The sequence below is a fragment of the Mauremys reevesii genome, linkage group 8, assembly GCF_016161935.1.
Source record: "Mauremys reevesii isolate NIE-2019 linkage group 8, ASM1616193v1, whole genome shotgun sequence".
Classification (NCBI taxonomy): Eukaryota; Metazoa; Chordata; order Testudines; family Geoemydidae; genus Mauremys; species Mauremys reevesii.
In genome coordinates, this window is record NC_052630.1 from 92,888,808 (window position 1) to 92,908,493 (window position 19,686).

The following is a 19,686-nucleotide window of genomic DNA, read 5'->3' on the forward strand; positions in this document are numbered from 1 at the left end:
GTGAGTGGTGCTTACTTCAGGCGGCTCCAGGCCAGCATGTCCAGCCCCTAGGTGGAGGCATGGCCAGGCAGCTCTGCGCGGTGCATGCTGCCCATGCCCCCCACAGCTCCTATTGGTCATGGCTTCCTAGCCAATGAGAACTGTGGAGCCAGCGCTGGGGGCGGGGACAGTGCATAAAGCTTCCCTGATTGCCCCTCTGCCAAGAGCTGCTGGGACATGCCAACCGCTTCTGGGAGCTGTGTGGACCCAGGGCAGGCAGCAAGCCTGCCTTAGCCCTGCTGCGCCACCGACCGGACTTCTAATGGCCCGGTCAGCAGTGCTGACTGGAACTGCCAGGATCCCTTTCTGACCAGGTGTTCCTTGATGCCGGGCAATTCTACCTTGACAGCAGAGCTGCAGAGGCCAGTGACACCTGATCCTGCAGGAGCAAGGTGCAAGGAAGGCTGCAGTCCTGGTGGGACGGGGCAGAGCAGAGTCCTGGCCAGGGGCCTCTGCCTCCCCCTACACCTTGCGCCTGCAATAATCAGAGGGCAGAAGCAGTAGCACAGGGCGCCCTCTGCAGCCCAGCTGTCAATCCTGCAATCTGATCGTGTGGTTGGAACCTTATACCTGTGAGGAGTCCCTCTCCATTATCCAAACTCCCTATTATTCAAATAAAACCTGGATCCCCCATGTTTTGTGGATAATCAGGAGTATACAGTGTGAGCAATAAACAAGATTAATTCATTAACAACCAGCCCCGCTGAGGAGAGGTTTGTGATGATTTTGGTCAGCCTGGACAGTTAAGGTTTCTGGTGGAATCCATACAGACCCTAGTAGTTTGCATGGCTTCTACCTATAGCCAAGCAAATGTGGTGTTTTTAAGACAACGTACAGATTTGGTGGGGGAGGGTGTCACTTTAAACCAAAACTCATAGCAAAATTCAGGGACTGCAAACCCATGTGACCCATAACCCAAAAAAGGTTTATGAAAATCCCTCTGGACTGAAATCTACGAGCACTGCACGGCTTTATTCAGGATACTTTTACTTTTCATGTGAAATACTGCACTTCCAAAGGCACAATTGCCATCTAATTCCACACTGGGCTTTGGTCCTGATCAACTCAGAAGAAAATACAATAGATTGAAGCACCAACACCACTTTCTCCTATATTCCAGGCCTGACCTTGCTTAGCTTGATAAACCTCATAAGATATTTTCAAACAGGGCAATTTTACCTGCCCCAAACACAATTCATAGGAGCTGCAAAACAATCCCATTGTGGAAGTAACTTGAAAACACCATCAAGACAGCTCAAACACAGGAGCTGTCACACCACAAAATAAATCCAGTCTGGCAGGAAACCTGAAGACTCACTAAGGAAGCAGCACATATTCAAGAGAAACCTCATCTAGAGGCTTGTGTTGACATGGTCTTGAAGGTGAATCATGTTTCTGTTGTAGTGGGTGGAAGAACAGTAGTTATGACATGGGGTAAAGATTCAAGAGAGAAGGATTAAAGCAGGGAAAATGGGAGTGCCCTTTTGGCTCCACCAAATATGCAGAAGAGTCCAGGAGAAAAAGAATCAAATGAAAATTTCCACTTACAGCCTTAAGCTGTTCACTGGAGCCATTGCAGAGGCAGCTACACGCCAGTGGCAGTTGAAGCGATCCTCATGTACAATCTGTCCAGTTCTGTTTCCACCCCATCCCATCCCATTCTCCTCGTCTCACTAATTCTAGTCTCACCTCCTCAGGCTTTTCATCCCCGGTGTCTCACCTGTTCTAAGTGCTTATCTTCTTGCTCAACCATTCTCAGTTCTCTCTCTATCCCCTGGCTCCTTTTCTCCGGTCTCCTCCTCTTTGCTTCCACCCCCATTTCCACTGCAACTCCCATGCTCTCTAGCTTCCAATCCTAGACTCTATCAGGCTTCTTGTCCCATTTTACACTGCCCTTCCAACCCATCCAGGGCTGGATTAGCCATCACTGAGCCCTAGGAAAAAACAGCGTTGCACCTCTGCTAATGTTGTCCCATGCCACTCAGGATGATGGTGCAGCCAGGCCAAATCTGAGTGAATGACATTGCGACCTGATGCACAGGGTCTCAGAACCACTCAGGTTGGGGCCCTCATTTCCCAACAAATTTGGGCCGTAGGCACACAAGTAGTTTGCCTATGCATTAATCGGGCCCTGGTCTTATCCCCTGCAATCCAGCTCTTGTCTCCTCTGCATTCTAATCAGGAAACTTTTCTTCACCTTGCCTGGGCCCAGCAGGTTGCCACTGAGAGCACAGGAGAGGCAGGTTCCCTGTTTTTGGTTCCAGAGCCAGTATGATTTTTCAAAGGTTTATAACTTGGCCAGATTTGGGCAGATTTTCATGGGGACAGCAAAAGACACATCCTTGATACATCTGTTTATACACAAACAGTGTAGTTCATGGGTTCTCAAACCTTTCCATGTTTTAAGTTATCTCATGAGTACCTCCCCTCTGATTTGCAATTGATCATCATCTTTGTGGCAACTACAGCAATTACTCATGTGGTTATGTAACAATAGGAAAGTATTCAGCATTTTTCAGTGCAATTTAGCAGCTGGAAACAAGGAAGGACAGTATCATGTGACCAGCCAGCTATCTGCAAACCACCAGCAAACATTTCACAGAAGAATGCAAGGAGCCCATGGCATGTGCAATGCACTCAGGTCTCCAGGGCGTGACACTCTAATTTAAATTGCAGTAACATCCAAAGTGTGTTAGGTACTGTCCAAACACAGATGCAGGCCAGGACTATTTTTTTTTTTTTAAAAGGCTCACCAGTATAGCGATATGGGCAAATCCCAGTGTGGACACAGCTTATATAAGCAAAAAAGTGCTTTTGACAGTATAGCTTATACCAGTTTGGCAAGTGAAATAAGTTACATCAGAAAAAGCACTTTTATGCCTATATGACTGCAGCTACACTAGGGCCTTTGCCAGTATATAAGTGTCACACACACACAAAAAAGTCACACCCCTAAACAACATTACTATACCAGAAAAAGTTAAGACCTGGCAAAGATACAGTGTCCTGTCCAAAAGTGCATAGAATTTTCTGAACAACTCTGGAATCCTGCAGAAGGAAAGAAGCTATTTTATACAGCCCTGTGACAGGATAATGTTACCTTACACAGTCCAGGAGCCAACACACCTAATCAGCAAAGAATTATGGCTTTAAAAAACAAGACTCTCATCAGGTTATTGTTTAAGACAAAAAGCATACAATAAACAAAAATATGGACAGTTCCTGCCACAAATTTACGGCTGTGTCTTCACAGCCGAAGAGATGTGTTTTTTCCACCAAGACATCTATCTCAATGTAAAGTCCTAGTGGAGTAAAGGCACGGGTAGCTGTTACTTTGACTAGCTACAGTGAGTTAAAAATTACGGTGTCTTGTTTCCACTAGGACTTTACATTGAGCTTGATGTCTTGGTGGAAAAAACATCTCTCGTTTGCACTGGAGATGAAGTCTGTCTAAAGACACATGGGGCCTGGTTTTCAGAAGTGCTGAGCACCAACTTCAGCTGAATCCATGAGAGCTAGTGACACTCAGCACCTCAGAAAAATTATGTGAAAAGAGAATACACGGAAAGCTGGAAAGGTGCAGATAATGGTTTTACTTTTTCCTCCCAATCTCCCCACAATAATCAAACTAATTTTCCTCAGATGTAAAAATAAAGAGCCCTTTACATCCTGGCAGCTACATCTACTCACATGCAGCAGGGGTGGAGATTGGGAGTGGGGGGGAAGAATGATGAAGTTTTGCCCCCCAAACCAGAGTTTATGGGGGGGGTCACACAGGGTCACATGCCCCCATATCTCTGCCTTCCATTTAGTACAGAGGTTTTCAAATGAGGGGAGGGGATGTGTGGAGAAACAGTCAGGGGGGCAAGCGGTGACTCCAGGCAGCTCAAGATAGCCCCACACAGCAGAACTTGGAGAGGGTGGCCAGGTGTCTGGTTTTTGACCAAAAAGGTGGTCGAAAAGGGAACCTGACAGTGTCCAATCAAATCTACTGACTGAACACCCAAAGTCTGTTGTTTAAGTACTATAAAGTTGGCAACCCTATCTCCGAGCCCTGCCACCCGAGGCTGGCCTGAGCTGCCTGGCATCACCACTCCTGCCAAACGTCCCTCCATGCCCCATCCCCAGTTTGAAAAGCTCTGAGATAAATGGAAGGCAGAAATCTGGGGGTGGCACATGACCCTGTATGCCACCCATGTGTCATTTCTGCCCCCCCTCCCCTAAGCCCATGACAGAGACCTCTGATCTTTTCCAGAGTAACAGAAGGTGATCAGCTCCCCATTTCCAAACCAAGCAGGTCTTGGACAAAGGAGGGAGTTAAAACCAGAACCAACTGGCCAAACCCCTTTGGAAAGAGTGGAGCTGCTGTTGAAAAGGGCCTTAAATCTGAACGGTCCCTCCCTGCTTGGGAGTATTTTAAACACTACGTTGAATGTGGCACTTTATTAAAAAGTGACCGATAGCTCAGCCGCTGGCTCATCGGGGCTTCGCAGAGCCAAAGCCAATCCTGCCCAACTTCAGGAGATTTGGGGTGTTTTCGGGGGCGATTGGTGAAACTCAAACTTTCAGGAAGTTCCTGACCTGCCCAGCCCCAGCCGTTGTTCACCCCGCCCCCTGCCACCCTCGGGAGCGTTAACCAGCGAAGGGGCAGGACACGGACAGAGATGGGGGGGTCCCAAGCCAGGCTGCCCCCGGGTGTAATACCTGCTCCGCAGCGGCGGGCTGCAAAAGGCCTGGCTGCTCCCGGGTCGCCGTCTGCCCTGCGCTCGCACCTGGGCGGAAGCGAGCGGCTGGATTTTGACCGCACCTCACCGTCACCTGCAACACAGGAAATCAGCCGGGCGAGCGCCGCGTACGCACCTACCCAGCGCGCTGCGGGCCGCGGGCCAGCGCCGTGCGGGGCTCAGCGCAGGGCAGGGGGGATCGCGGAGAGAGGACGCGGGAGGGGGAAAGGGAGGTAGGGAGAGAAATAGGGAACGGGGGGAGGAACAAGGGATGGGAGAAGGGAGTGGAGGGAGACAAGAAAAGCACAAATTATTCCCAAGCAAAGGGGATGATGGGGGATGGAAAAGCTGGTGTGTGTGTAAGAAATGGGTCCTTTCATTTCCAGCATGTAAACATGGTCTTGAACTCATACCCGGGCTGGCACTGTAGCCGAGCGTCCTTTAACTAGGATCTCTCGTTGCCTGAATACCATATTGGCCCCTGATCCTACTAACACTTACACACAGGCTGAGCTTAGCCCCATTGATTTCAATGCCACTGCTCGCCATAACAAAAGTCAACTCTGGTAATATTTGTTGGTTTTCTTAAAGCCCCAGCTCCTGGATTCAGGTGGTTAGAGAAGAATCTCAGCTTTCATTTAAAAAAATAAAAAGACCCAAAAAAAGTAAGTTTCTAGCCCTCGTGTGAACCCAAAGATGTTTTTAAATCTCGTGAGTTTTAAAGCCAATTGTGTGATTTCTGGATATTTGGAGTTGACACTACCCTGAGCACATGCAGGATTGGGGCTTTGGATGGAAGCTTTGTATTATCCTTGAAAACATGATATTTCAGTCTGTCCATGGACAGTTACTCATAGTTGCCATTTGGAATTCAGGGGTTCACTGACTGTAACAGGGTGACCAGATGTCCCGATTTTATAGGGACAGTCCCGATTTTGGGGGCTTTTTCTTATATAGGCACTTATTACTTCCTACTCCCTGTCCTGATTTTTTACACTTGCTATCTGGTCACTCTAGACTGTAATAAAAAGGAAATAGAAAGAGGACACAAAGCCAAGCAAAACATTCAAAAGACTTTAGGATGTGTTTGACAAAGAACTTTCTGATACCTATAAACATAGTCCATAAAAATCTGGATGGAAAGAAAAGGTAGTTTTAGACGAGGCTGTTGGAAATGGTCAATCAGATCTTCATAGTGCAACAAATCAGTGGCTAGCTAGGATTTCATGTCTGTCATTACCTAAAAACTGCAGTTGCCTGGAACTTCATAACAGCAACACAGTTAGAACTCGCCTTGTCCTGCTTTAAAGGCACTAGCTCCTACCACTTCAACTAAAGAGGACCGGCCATTAGCCATCAGCAGCACAGGGACTTGAACACACAGTTGAGTCGTTCTGATTCTAAACAGAGAGAACAGTGGCACACAAACATAATATATTATTATCATTGTTTGTATTATGTTAGTGCCTAGGACTCCCAGTTGTACTGTGTTCCAAAAAAAATAAAAAAAAATCCAAAATCAACTATTTACATTAGGGGGAGGGATAGCTCAGTGGTTTGAGCATTGGCCTGCTAAACCTAAGGTTGTGAGTTCAATCCTTGAGGAGGCCACTTAGGGATCTGAGGCAAAAATTGGTCCTGCTAGTGAAGGCAGGGGGCTAGACTCAATGATCTTTCAAGGTCCCTTCTAGTTCTAGGAGATTGGTATATCTCCTATTATTATTATTACATTATTTGTGGTTCAAAAATTGTTCCCTAGTTCTTTTACATTCATGAAAATTCTCTCATTAGCAAAGAGGCAAAGACAGGCAGAAACAAGCAAGTATTACCATTCATCTTGGATAGTAAATAATCTCAAAGGGTAAAAATTTGACCCACCATTATAAAATCAAACTGTTTTCAGAGGTGCTGACTGGTAACTGAAGCCTTGACTTGTTTTCTTCAACACTGTAAGAGATAAACTCTAGATATATGTGAAATAAACTAAAAAAGAGGACAAGGTAGGTAATATGTTTTTATTTGAACTATTTTGTAATAATTCTTTGCATTTCTATAGCACCTTTATCCAATTCAGCAGCTGAAAACTGACACTGCACCAATATGGCATCATTTGAAACAGCAAGACTCTTTTTACAGTAGTGAAATAGATCAACAATGGGGATTTGGACAGGTGCAGGTACATTGGTGCAAGATTTCCCAGTGTATAGATAAGCTCTGTATTTATTAAAATTTGTGAAGTACTCTGTGATCCTTGGATAGAAAAATGATGGCTAGAGATGACCCTGTTGGGATTTGGAATTTGTGGTTTCAGGGAGCCTGATGTCATTTCCACACTACAGTTTTTCTAATGTTAAGAAACTGTTTTCAACACAGGTTTAAATGAGTTTGGTTAAGCACATGTCATTTTGCCATTGTGGATTGGACATAACTGCATTATAAACCACATTTGGAGTCTGGGTTATTTGTTTAATCTGTATTTGCAGATGTTGATTTTAAATTCTTTTGAAAAAAATTGTATAGTAGGAAAAACTAGTCTGGACAGGGCCTAGGTATTTATTGATGTTAATGTGTTTGTCATTTATAGTGATCAATAGGCATCATTAGTTTTTTCTTTGACATTTTGAAAAGTGGAACACAATTTTGTATAATACTTGGCTGTAGGATAAAAATGTTGTACCTTGTGGGCGTGTCAGTTAGAACCAATTATAACCTGCCTGATCTGTCATAGCACTAAAATGTCTAGCTGCGTTTTATTTGTCTTGGTAAAATAAGAATGGCTATACTGGGTCAAACCAAAGGTCCATCTAGTCCAGTATCCTGTCTTCTGACAGTGGCCAATTCCACATACCCCAGAGGGAATGAACAGAACAGGTAATCATCAAGTGATCCATCCCGTCACACATTCCCAGCTTCTGGCAAAAAGAAGCTAGGGACACCATCCCCGCCCATCCTGGTTAATAACCATTGATGGACCTATCCTCCATGAACTTGTCTAGTTCTTTTTTGAACCCTGTTATAGTCTTGGAGATTGTGCTTAAAATTAACCCCCAGTGTCCAGGAACTTCTCTCCCACCAATGAGCAATGTTTGGGTTGGAGGAAAATATGAGGCAGATACACTTTTTGCTCCTCTCCATCCACAATCCCGCCAAAAACTAGAGACTTTTTTTTAAAATGACATACTAAAAACAAACCTCTACAACAATAATCAACCATATTGGTGGGTTTGTTTTTTGTTTATTTTTTTGGTCTGCCCTCCGGTTCGTTTTTTTAACTTTCAGGGACTGGCTGCCTTTTCCCCTCTGTATGTGATTTCCCCCACCCACCTATTTGTGTCTGAAATGCCCATTAAAAGGATGGAGAAAAAAACTCCCTGTTTGTAAGTGAGGGGAACTTCATGTTCTCTCTGCTAGTCCCTGGCCTGTTGTCAGCAGTGGCTACAAACCCACCTCCAGACTGCATCTGGAATACAGCACCTTAGCCTCCTTGGCCAGCGTGACAGCTCATCCCTGGGGGAAGGAGGATGGAATTAACCTCCCTCCTGTTCCCAGCCCCCTTCCTTCTCATTCTCCCTACCTTTGTCCCCAGCCCCTTCTCCCTCTCCAGCCTCTCCTCTCCCTTGTTATTCTTCCTCCAGCCTTCACTCCTCAGCTCACTCGCCTGCCCACCCTTCCATGTTCCCACAATGCAAAGCGCTCGCGGCCACGGCAGCCGAGCTTCCTAACCATAGAGAGGAGGGGACGTCTTGAGTGAGGGCAACCGAGCTGCCTATACTTTAAATACAATGAGGACGCGGTGGCCATCTTGACTAGGGGCAGTCTGACTTCCACCGGTAGAGGAAGCAGAGGAGGCTCGGCAAAGGGCACGGCTTGCCTTCAGGGCGATTGACAATAGGCGGCAGCCATCTTTGATGTGGGCAAAGTGCCCAGCTGCACACCGAGCCGTCCTTCCCCGCGAGGCTGCCGAGGCTGAGGCCGTGGCGGCGGCCGGCTGGTTTCCATGATGATAGACGCCCGGCCGAGGCGACGGCTACTGCTGCTGAGGAGGCGTCAAGCGGCGGCCCGGTTGCTGGGCGTCCTGTGGCTGGCGTGTGTCGCCGCGGAGGGCGTTGCCGGCGGGGAGCCCCCGCTCAAGTGCGACGAGCTGAGGCTGGGGCAATATCCTGAGTCTGGCTGGGGGTGCGGTGGGGGTGGGGGCTCGGTTACCATGGTGACGCCTGATCTGTCTCTCTGGGGCTGCTCCCGCCTGTGTCCCAGGGCCAGCCCCTGGTGCTCCTGTCAAACGGGGTGTGGCGAGGCTTGTTAGTGCCCCCCCATCCCATGGGATGCCCCCCCCCCGGCTCGTCAGGCCTCTCTGAGGTAACCGCAGCTGAGATCAGCCTCCGTGCTGGGTGTGAGGGGTGCAAGATCTTTGCTTGGGATGGTTTGGGGGGGTCTCTTCTTCCTGCCCCCATTAGTAGTGAAATCTCTGAGGCGCTCGATAGTGACAGTAGCTGAGGAGAGTGACTGAGCTGGGTAATAGGGGAAGTGAGGGATTCTTTCCTGGGGTTTGTGTGGTTGGGGGTTTTTTTGGGTGGGGGGAGGGGTCTCCCTTTTGTTTTGTTAGTGTTCAAATCACCCGGAGGTGATGGTTCTGTAGGACCTAATTCATTTGCAAAATTTGGGAGGAAAGGGAACAGCCTGTAGTTTTGAATCTACAGACTGCGGTAGGTAGAAATACGGGGGTGACATATTCCCGTTGGGAAGCTATTGACTGTTTAAAGGAGGTCACATCTGGCTCCCACCCTCTCCCTCCAATAAGTTAATTGTTGATAGTTTTTGACAGTTGCTGACATTAATGGAGATCAAAAGTGGAAGGTAAGCAAGGAAAAGTTGACTTCCCATCCTGCTTTATTTGGCCCTTGGAGTTCAGTAACATAAGTAGGAAATTTTACAATTCAGTCCCTGTTCAAGATTAGCCTGGTGCAGATGTGTGGCAGTTTATGATTTTCAAATGATCAATTTACATTCTGTTGGGTGGTGTTGGTAGGTGGAACCTCTTTTTAACCAAATACTTGACAGTGAATCAGTCATCAGTTGATAGACTGCTGGTGTGCATTGACACTCATCCTAAAAAGCAAGGAAATAAAAGCTGGTTTTGAGGTGCTCGATTTCCCTCTTTTAATAAAGAAGGTTTTTTTACTCTTCTTATAAGAGTTAACCACTTATATTTCCTTCAGGTGTTATTGGTAACAGCAGTCAAACGTGCAGCCTAGAGAAGTGTGTTTCTGTATTACAGTAACTCCTCACTTAAAGTTGTCCCGGTTAATGTTGTTTCGTTGCTGACCAATTAGGGAACATGCTTGTTTAAAGTTGTGCAATGTTCCCTTCTAATGTTGTTTGGCAGCTTCCTGCTTTGTCCACAGCTTGCAGGAAGAGCAGCCCATTGCAGCTAGCTGGTGGGGGCTTGTAACCAGGGTGGACTGGCAGCCCCCCTATCAGCTCCCCACTCCCCTAAGTTCCCTGTGCAGCAGCCACCCAGCAGGCTATCAATTGCCAGCAGTTCAGCCCTCTGCCTTGGAGCTGCTCCCAGAGACTCGTGTTTGCTGTGCCGGGGAAAAGGGAGGGGACGTAATGTCAGGGTGTCCCCCCTGCTCCTGCACCCTACTTACCCCTTCTCCATATAGAGCAGGGAGGGGACACTGACGGAGAGAGAGACATAGAGAGCTTGGGGTAGCAGCTGCTATCTCAACTTCCTGATCCACTTAAAAAGATAAGTTTCAGAGTAGCAGCCGTGTTAGTCTGTATCCGCAAAAAGAACAGGAGTACTTGTGGCACCTTAAAGACTAACAAATTTGTTAGTCTTTAAGGTGCCACAAGTACTCCTGTTCTTAAAAAGATAATGCACTTAAGAGTGGGTCAGCTTACTTAAAGGGGCAGTGTGCATCTCTCTCTGTCACACACAAGGTGTGTGTCTGTCTCTGTCTGCTATGCTGTCTCCCCTCCCTTGTGTTTGTGCTGCCTTGTGTGAGAGGCTACATTAACAACAATGTGTTAACCCTTGAGGGCTCAGCTGAGTGCTAGTTCATCATTTAGCAGTAAGGCATTCCCTGAGAAATATCCCTCCCTCTTCCACCCTCTAACTTCACCATCTCAACCAAGCTTCACAATCATCATAGCTGTGAACAGTATTAAATTGTTTGTTTAAAACGTATACTGTGTGTATATCTATATAATATATAGTTTTTTGTCTGGTGAAAAAAATTTCCCTGGAACCTAACTCTCCCCCCCCCCCCCCCATTTACATTAACTCTTATGGGGAAATTGGATTCGCTTAACATCGTTTCACTTAAAGTCGCATTTTTCAGGAACATAACTACAACATTAAGCGAGGAGTTACTGTATAGCAAAGTAACAGCTCTGCTATAGTTAAGATTGAGAGTAGCTTACTGTTTATTTTCAGTGCTGTATGAGACTAGGGGAAGGAAAACTGACTGAACTGAGAGCTCTCAAATCCTAGGTGGGTGAAGAGGGTGTGGTACATTGAGTTACAGAACACTTAGAGTTTGGTACAAAAAATGGCTTTCCTTAATTATTTGAACATATATTTGTGAAGATCCCAAAATAGACAATAGCACACAAGAACCACTGAATTGTACAAATCACACAGCAAACGGTAAGGCTTTCAGAAGTCTAATATACAGTCTCATTAAAGGATTTTATCAAGGAACGTGTTCAAATCCTGCCCTTGTAGATCTGCAACTTGGTTATTTTGAAATGTAATGAAATATTATTACTGAATTCATTTTGTATGCAGTTCCATTGAAAGTATAGAGAACTGGTATGGGTTTATTTTGTTTTCAGTAGAGTGTTAAATAAAATGCTTAAAACACTGGCAGAAATCAGCAGAGCCAAGTCCAGTAGTTTGTTTAGTGTTTGGGTTGGTTTGTTTTTTTGGGGTGTGGAAGTTGGTTGGTTTCTGTAGATCTCCTCGACTTGGGATGTATACTCTCTAGGATTCTACCTTTCATAAAAATTAAAACAAATGACCCCTCTCCCTTAGATTTAGTATATATTTACTAAAAGAACAAACTTCAAAATAGAACTGCTTTGAAGACCTTCATGTTCTTCAGTGAGCACTCGACTACAGGAGACTTTTGCTGTTATTAAGCTATCTTTTTCTGGAGGTGACAAATGTGTGTGTGTTGGAGTTAAATTACTTGGTAGTCACCTGAGTGTCACCGGTAAAAATACTTAAATTAGTGACTCATTTCACTTAGAATAGTGTTCATCTTGTAAGATGTTCTCAGACCAAGTGAAGTAGTGGACTCTTGACAGTTATAGACCTGGGCAAATAATGCAAAAAATGTTCTGGGAGTACTCAGATTTAAAACTGAACACACTTTCTCTGTTTGTACCTCTCTGGCATTCACTTTCCACAAATATTTGAGTGATAATTTTACTAACTCAGATGGCCACAGAAAGCTAATTTCAAGCTTACACTGTGGAGCATTCACAGATATAGTATTAAATATTGGGGGAGGAGAGGATTTCTCATTACAGCAGAGGGACAATTCTTGATTGGCATACAGGAAACAAACTGGAAATAAAAAATTCTGCAAACCTGATTATCTTCTCTGCTCTGAGAGCGTCCATGCTCCAAGTGCTCCTTCAAGCCCTGCTCCTGATTATAAGAGTGAACAGAAACAATACTATATGGCTTGAGACCCGTCACAACTAACAAGTTATTGAATAATTTACAGCTAATTCAGAGTAAATTTGAACAGCAAAGAAACTCCAGGAAGTTGTTATAAGCTCAGACATTCGGTTAACAGATTAATTTTTTATTAATTTTAATTAATTTTAAATTAATTCACCAAGTAAATTGTTCTTTGTGAATTATTTGCTCAGCTCTAGGCAGTTTTAAGAAAATCCCAGACTATTTATGTGCTCCCTTTTTCTTCTAAATGGACCCTGCAACATCCGTTGTCTCTTCCTCCAGAGTGGCATCTCAATAAAAAGTTAAATCCATATGTGGCCATATAATCTAATCACATTGGGGTTGCCAGAAGCTCTAGGCCCTATTCTGAAATACCATTTTAGCCCCCATCAATCCTGTGAACACAGATGTTTAACTTCAAGTGTATGAATAATCCCACTGAGTTGCAGGATTGGAGCCTTAGTGATGTCAACATTTTGGATGATAATCTGTAGCTTTTACCATTTTAATAAATTACTGCCCTGTTCTTTAAGTAGATCAGAAAACCACCTTCAACCTCTTTGTTTCTTAAACAAAAATACAACTTTGTATCTACCTACCAACCTACGGGATTTATATGGCCCCCATCACTATAGTATCTGAGTGCCTCCCAATTTTTAATGTATTTATCTTCATAACACCCATGTGAGATAGAGTAATACTGTTATCTCCATTTTACAGATAAGAAACTGAGGCACTGAGAGACTGAAGTGACTTGCCCAAGGTCACAGAGGATATTTGTGGCAGAATAGGAATTGAACCTGGATTTCCCACAGAGTGATGCCCATTACACATTCATGCAGAACCAGAATGGGTATAACATAGCAGTCAAAAGTCAACCTTTGCCTCAGATTCCACCTACCAGACTTGCCTAATAACTGAGTTTTTAGTCCCAGTCCAATTTCTAGTGGCAATCTCAGAAAAAAGACTACACTATCTTCTTGCCCCTGGGGGCTATTGGAACAATAGTGAGGTTTGGAAATTAGTGGAGAAATGTAGGAGATGGCCTGTAGGTTTGTCAGGCTGACATAATTTACAAGTACTGAAAGTCAGAATTAAAATAAAGGAAAAAGACCTGAAATGTTGTCCTGCTTAATGCCTGATTTCAGCATTAGAAAGTGGCAAGTTGTGAACTCAGGTGGGGTTCTGCAAACTTTAGGAAACATCACTTTTTCTAATTCTTAACCTTAGCAGTTACCACTTAAAATAAGAAAAACAGTATTTCTCTCTAGTTTGATGAGAAACTGGCCAAATAAAATGCACTCAAGCAATTAGAATGCTTTACCATAGAGAGAAAAAATACCTAAGTTGACTGTGCTGGTTTCTGCCATTCCCACAGTAAAATGAAAACTTGAAGGATCTAGAAATTGTAACATTTAGGTGAGTCATCTGATTTGTGTGCTTGCTTAACATTTATCCTGGAGGGGAAATTAATGCAAGACAGGTTATAGTATCTGTTCAAAAGACCCAGTCATCAGTCACACCCAGCAGTGTATTATATTGGGTATCCACACTTCCATACGCACCGAGTTTCTAATCTGCTGGGGGGTGCTCCGCCCAGGCCCTGCCCCCACTCCACCCCTTCCCCCAAGACCCCACCCTGCTTCTTCCCACCCCTGTTCCACCCCTTCCCCACCCAGTTCCACCCCCTTTCCCAAGTACGCTGTGCCCTCATTCCCCCCCGCCATGCCGCTGACACCGTGAAACAGCTTATCTGCTGCAGGAAATAGGGAGGGAGAGGAAGGCGCTGATCTGCAGGGCCAGATAGTGGGCAGGGGGGGGAGGTTCTGGTAGAGGGGCTGCTTTTTCCCATCAGTGCTCCTGCCCCTGCGCACCCATGGAGTAGGCGCCTATGTGCACTTCAGTGGACAGGTAGAACTTATCATTTCTTTCACTCTGCATTTTTGGAATCTCAATATGCACCATTGTGTATGGCCTGTTATAGCTCAATTTTAAATAATCTACATTGTGTTCTCAGTTCCATGTCGTCCAGCACCAAATATTATTTGTAAGGATCACAGTGGCAATGAAAACAACTTTACTGGAAAGGAAGTTGGATTTTACAAACCTATTGCATGTCGTAATGTGTAAGTGAATTATTGTGCTTTGTTATACGTTTGCCTCAGTTTTTATGTTACTAATTTTAAATGGTGTAGCATGTGTTGGCAAGAGGGGGGAGGGAAAAGGGAAAGAGATGAATCTACTTTGTTTTAGTATATTAGGTGAGAGGAATTAGTTATTAGAAACACTGCATCACAAATGTTAAGTTAACTAGCACGGAACTTGAGAGATGTTCTGACAAAGCTGTTAAATTGCTTAAAGGCAAAATGTATAATTTTGTAAGCAAATCTACCTGTGTGCTAGATTTTTTTTCTTTGTTATTGCTTCTGAGGATATCTACACTGCAGTCGAAGGTTTGATTTGCAGATCTGGTAGGCATACCGATGCTAGATTTAAATTATCTAATACACTGTAAATAGCAGTGAAGACGCAGTAGCATGGGCTTCAGCACAAGCTAGTAATGTAAGTGTGTACCCAAGGGTACAAAGCAGGCTTGTACAGCCCACTCTAAAGTACATAGGACTGTGTCTTTACTGCTGTTTTTAGCATCCCAAATAGATTAAAGCTAGTGCGGGCATGCCTACCTGTGATGCAAATCACATCTTTGATTGCAGTGTAGACATAGCGTAAGCCTTTGGTTCTGTTAATAGCTACTCAGCTGAACGATTGTCCTGAAACAGAAATGCTTCTTGTCATGGAAAATGTGAACTTTAGGAGGACTGAAATCTTGTTCCAGCAGTCCTAAATATCCATTTTACAGGAACCAATTCTCACCTCTTCTCTTGAGTGACTTGATGTCTACAAACACACATTTTTCATTCTAAAGGGCCTGTAGTCAGTTGAGATGACTCAGCTGACTTAGTTCTACATACAGATTGTGAACAGTGCAGAGTGTTGTCTGGATTCTTTCTAAGCACTGCAATTATTATTTTTACTCTTCAATATTGAACACTAAAGATGACAGTGCACTTATCGATGTTCTTTGTTTCTCCTCTTTACTAGAATCCTGGAGGACTTTTCTTTAGAAAGTTGGTCTTTTTTGTTGTCCAGCTGCAGAATCTTAGGAAATCATAGCTCCAGCAATCCTAGCTGAACTTTGCCTACGTCACTAGTGGGAAAGCCAGTTCCCTCTAACTTTATATTCTTATTATTCATCAGTTTGCTTGTCTCAGCCATCTTCTTGTGAAATGTTAGTGTAGTGTAGCTCAGTCCAGTTCTACCACTAATTTGTCTATACTTATTTTGCTGGACAGTCTAAACTCAACACACCGAAGGCTAACATATTATTTTAGCAAGTCACAGTGAACTGCTAGCTTAGTGAATTGTGACCACCACTTTCTATCAGAATTATTGCTCTCTGCCACATCTGTGATGGAAGCCAGAGAACAAGATGAAATCTAGCCTAATGCAGTAGAATTTGCCCCCTCCTCCCTAATTGGAATATAAAGCAATTCCTAGGGTGGTTTTCACCTTGTTAGATTTTTCTGAATTAATATTATGCCCAGTATTGTGCTTGTTAAATTTTTATTGGGTTCACAACTGGGAACTAAAAATTCAAGAAATGAAATTGGAACAGCCCTCCTGTGCTACCTCTCAGTTAGGCACTAAAAGCAGTATTCTTCCCATGATTACTTAAAAGAATTTCCCTGGCTTCACCATTCCCATGACTATTTATACAGGAAAGCAGCTTTTAGCTGAGTTGTTTAAAACTCTTGTAAATTTCAGCTGTGGCTACAGGCAGAGTTTTGCGTGCACTCTTGAAAAATGTCACAAAGCATGTAGTGTGCTGTCATTTCTAGGAAGAGTAAATTCTTTAATATTCCCAACTTTCATAGGAATAACAAGTTGTCAAGTCTATATACAGGTAGTTATAATGAATATCTGCATAGTTAAAACCATTACCAGTCTGTTATAAGGTCATTTTTATCCCTTAAGTCATGGTAATATTATTCTACACAGGTATCCTCATATTTCATATTACAACAGTAAACCTACCCATCACTCCAGGTGCTTTTCTGAGCTTTTTCAGTGCCTCATTTGAGCTTTGTTGGAGAACTTGACCGTCCTCTACTAGAAAGAAGTGAATGAAATTTAAAACAAGAACATTGTATTCAGAAATACCTTTTTAAAGTAATGGAATTCTCATATTGATATTTATATAACATTTGTCACTTTCAAAATGCAAACATCAGTGAGTTCTCTGAAGCAGTTAAGTGTTGTTATACCTTAAAGATGGGATGGTGGAGAACCAGAGGTTGTGCCTTGCTCAAGGTGACAATTTAGGACTTGTCTACACGGTGTGTTAGTCTGCACAAGAGGGATGTACATTTAATCCACACTAGCATGTTGTCCACTAACTGGCCCGTGTGACCTTGCTTGAATGCACTAAAAGTTCAATAGCGTCTATTAATCTAGTCCCATTTCAAACAGTACTACATGAATATGCACTAGGGAATTTTTAGTGCATGCCAGCAGAGTCCACACAGGCCAGTTAGTGCATGATACGCTAGAGTGGGCTAAAATTTTACACCCCTCTGGTACAGACTAAAGCACCCTGTAGACAAAGCCTAAGTAGCAGATCAGTTAATAGAATTCAGAGCTAGAGTCTCAACAGTATGTCAGTCCACTAGATAAAGCTATCTCTCTCTGTGTTGCTGTTGAATAAAGTTGATACAGTTGCCTGATGTGTATATGTAAACAGGCATACTTTGAACAAGTGACTTCCACAGTATCTCAAAGAAAAGCCTGTGAACTCTGCATTAGAGTGCTCCACCAAGAAAGGTTGGGAGTCTTTCCTTGATTGCTCCCATATGAAAAGGTTGTTTCCAAATCCAGGAGTGCTCTAAATTGGCACGGCATGTTCTTCTCTGCATAATGTATGTAGGCCCTGCAGATGCTTAACTTTAGGCACTGTGAGTTCTGTAAGAGTCAATGAAATTACTTGGGAAATGGGAAACATGGGCATAAGTCTTTGGAGAACTGATAAGACCTCGAAAGCTAAACAACACAAGTCTTCTCTTTCATAAAAGGAAGCTTAATAGGCAATTGACTGTCATTTCTAATTTAATTATTCAGAATATACACAACTTAATATCTTGTTTCAACCAGAGTCATCTTTACTTGTGTCTTTTGGCAGAAATGGTTACTCATACAAAGTGGCAGTGGCTCTGTCTTTATTTCTTGGATGGTTGGGAGCAGATAGATTTTATCTTGGGTATCCTGCCTTAGGTGAGTTTTTTTTTCTTGTTTTGATTTTAAATAATAAAATGTTAATTCTATATGACTGCAGTTTACACGCATACGTATGTCTTAACTACTGACCTCTGATTCTCAGTGTTTTCAAATCTACTAACTAGTGTACTTATTTCACTTTAAAAGCAAAACCTTTTGCAATGAACCATGTCCATGTTTTAGCTGTTTAGAATGGCTCTGTGGCCAAATCCCGACCTTATTTAAGTGGACATAACTCCACTTGACCTTAGTAGTGACAAAGGGGAGGTGCTGTAGTTCAGGGGATAGTACATGTGATTGAGAGTCAGCAAGCCTATGTTCTGTTCTCAGCTTTGCTGCCCTTCTATTGTATGAATTTGCACTAATCACTTAACCTTTCTGAGCCTTATTCCCTCTGTTGTGGAATTGTTTGAGATCTGTTGATGAGAAAATATATGTTATGGTTAAGCATTAATTATGGGAATTGAGTTTGCTTACCCCAGGACTGACTTTGGACAATGCTGTCGAGAGAGTTAGTGTGGCCTCCACTCTTTTGTCTTCATGATGGGGCTCCCTGGATAACAGTCCAAGTGCCTGTGTCTAAAAGGGTGATCAGGGTAGTGTAATGATTTAAAGTTGTTTCAGTAAGTAATATTCTCATTACAAAAATGTATACTGAGAAAATTCAGCTGTCAAAACCCAAGAAATATCAGTTATAATAATAAATGTTCTTCAGTTCTGTGCAGTCACTTTAAAAAAAGCAGCTCTGAAAAGTTGCAGTAAACATTCCAATAAGAATCTTAACTGATGCCGTATTTACTTTCACACAGTACAGGTTAACAATTTATATAACTTACAGCACGCTGTAAGAAATCAGTTGTATAAAGGCTATGAATCAGTTATTGGTATTCTAAGTATTACATATTTTATATAGTAGAAGATATACTGTAGGAAGATGTGTGTGACAGAAATGGAGCTGCTCTGTAATTTATGAATATTGTTTATCCTGACCTGGTTGTTGGGATGTTTTCTGTGAGACTACATTGGTTGAGTTCAGTAGGGAGCTAGAAGGAAAACCAGCAGAAAAGAAAATAATTGTTCAAGATAAGCCACTTTCCCTCAACTCTCAAGGGCTGTTAAGAGACAGTGCTGGAAAAGGCCTGGGAACCAGAAGATCAAAAGACAGGGTTTAAAAGGAAGACTTTCACGAAGAGGGCAATAGCTATTGGGGAGCCACTGGGGAGAGCAGACTGACACACAGGACCTGCTGAGGAGTTGGAAGAATTTAGGCCATCAGGGGATATTAAGCCTTTGGATAAGGTAGATGTGCTCGTAGGCTGTTTTAAAATACTTTTGTTCCTACCGTTAAAATAAACAAGTATTTTAATTTTAAGTAGGCTTTTTGGTCACTGAATACCACTAGCCACAGAGTCATGAAAGGAAGAACCGCAGGTGCCAAACCCATTTGGACCTGCTAGGAAAGCATTGTTGATACAGTTTGGGCCTTGGGCTACAGCACCCTAAGAGTCCAAGAACTGCAGAACTCCACCCTAGAAGACATATAGGCATGGGACCTGTTACCTGTAGGAGTGCACTCAGAGACCAGAAAAGGCAAAAGTGCTGCCAGCCCTGTAACCGTAATAATGTCTTATCTAAATACCCATTTTAAATTCAAAACAGTGCTTAGTGTCTGAATAATATAATTAATGGTCTGCAATTAGAATGTGTATGAAATAGAACTTGATATATATTCTTGTAGTTCAATGTAAGTCTTTTACTATATATTAGTGATGTCTGTGCTGAAATGAGTTAAATGTCTTTGTGGAGCTTGCACAATATAATGCTATATAAGCTATGTCTCGAGGGTCAAAGTTAAGATGGAATATCTGGTGTGAATTTTCCCATGTCTACATTTAA

General features: G+C 43.3%; 2 protein-coding genes across 11 annotated transcripts in view; one reads left to right on the forward strand and one right to left on the reverse strand.

Moving 5' to 3' along the window:
* PATJ (PATJ crumbs cell polarity complex component) overlaps positions 1-4,932 on the reverse strand; it is a 207,016-nt gene extending 202,084 nt beyond the window's left edge. For 6 of the 10 annotated variants that reach the window (XM_039485484.1, XM_039485474.1, XM_039485477.1 and 3 more), the window contains exon 1: positions 4,744-4,931. The gene's annotated coding sequence lies outside the window, so the exon portion shown is untranslated. Of the gene's footprint in view, positions 1-4,743 lie in introns of all 10 variants that reach the window. The other 4 variants (XM_039485476.1, XM_039485483.1, XM_039485478.1 and 1 more) reach the window with 2 other exon arrangements.
* Positions 4,933-8,573: 3,641 nt separating this feature from the next.
* TM2D1 (TM2 domain containing 1) overlaps positions 8,574-19,686 on the forward strand; it is a 34,352-nt gene continuing 23,239 nt past the window's right edge. Inside the window, exons 1-4 of the mRNA XM_039484594.1 lie at positions 8,574-8,918; positions 11,342-11,415; positions 14,477-14,585; positions 17,696-17,787. Coding sequence (XP_039340528.1) covers positions 8,761-8,918; positions 11,342-11,415; positions 14,477-14,585; positions 17,696-17,787 — 433 coding nt within the window. The 5' untranslated portion in view covers positions 8,574-8,760. The remainder of the gene's footprint in view (positions 8,919-11,341; positions 11,416-14,476; positions 14,586-17,695; positions 17,788-19,686) is intronic.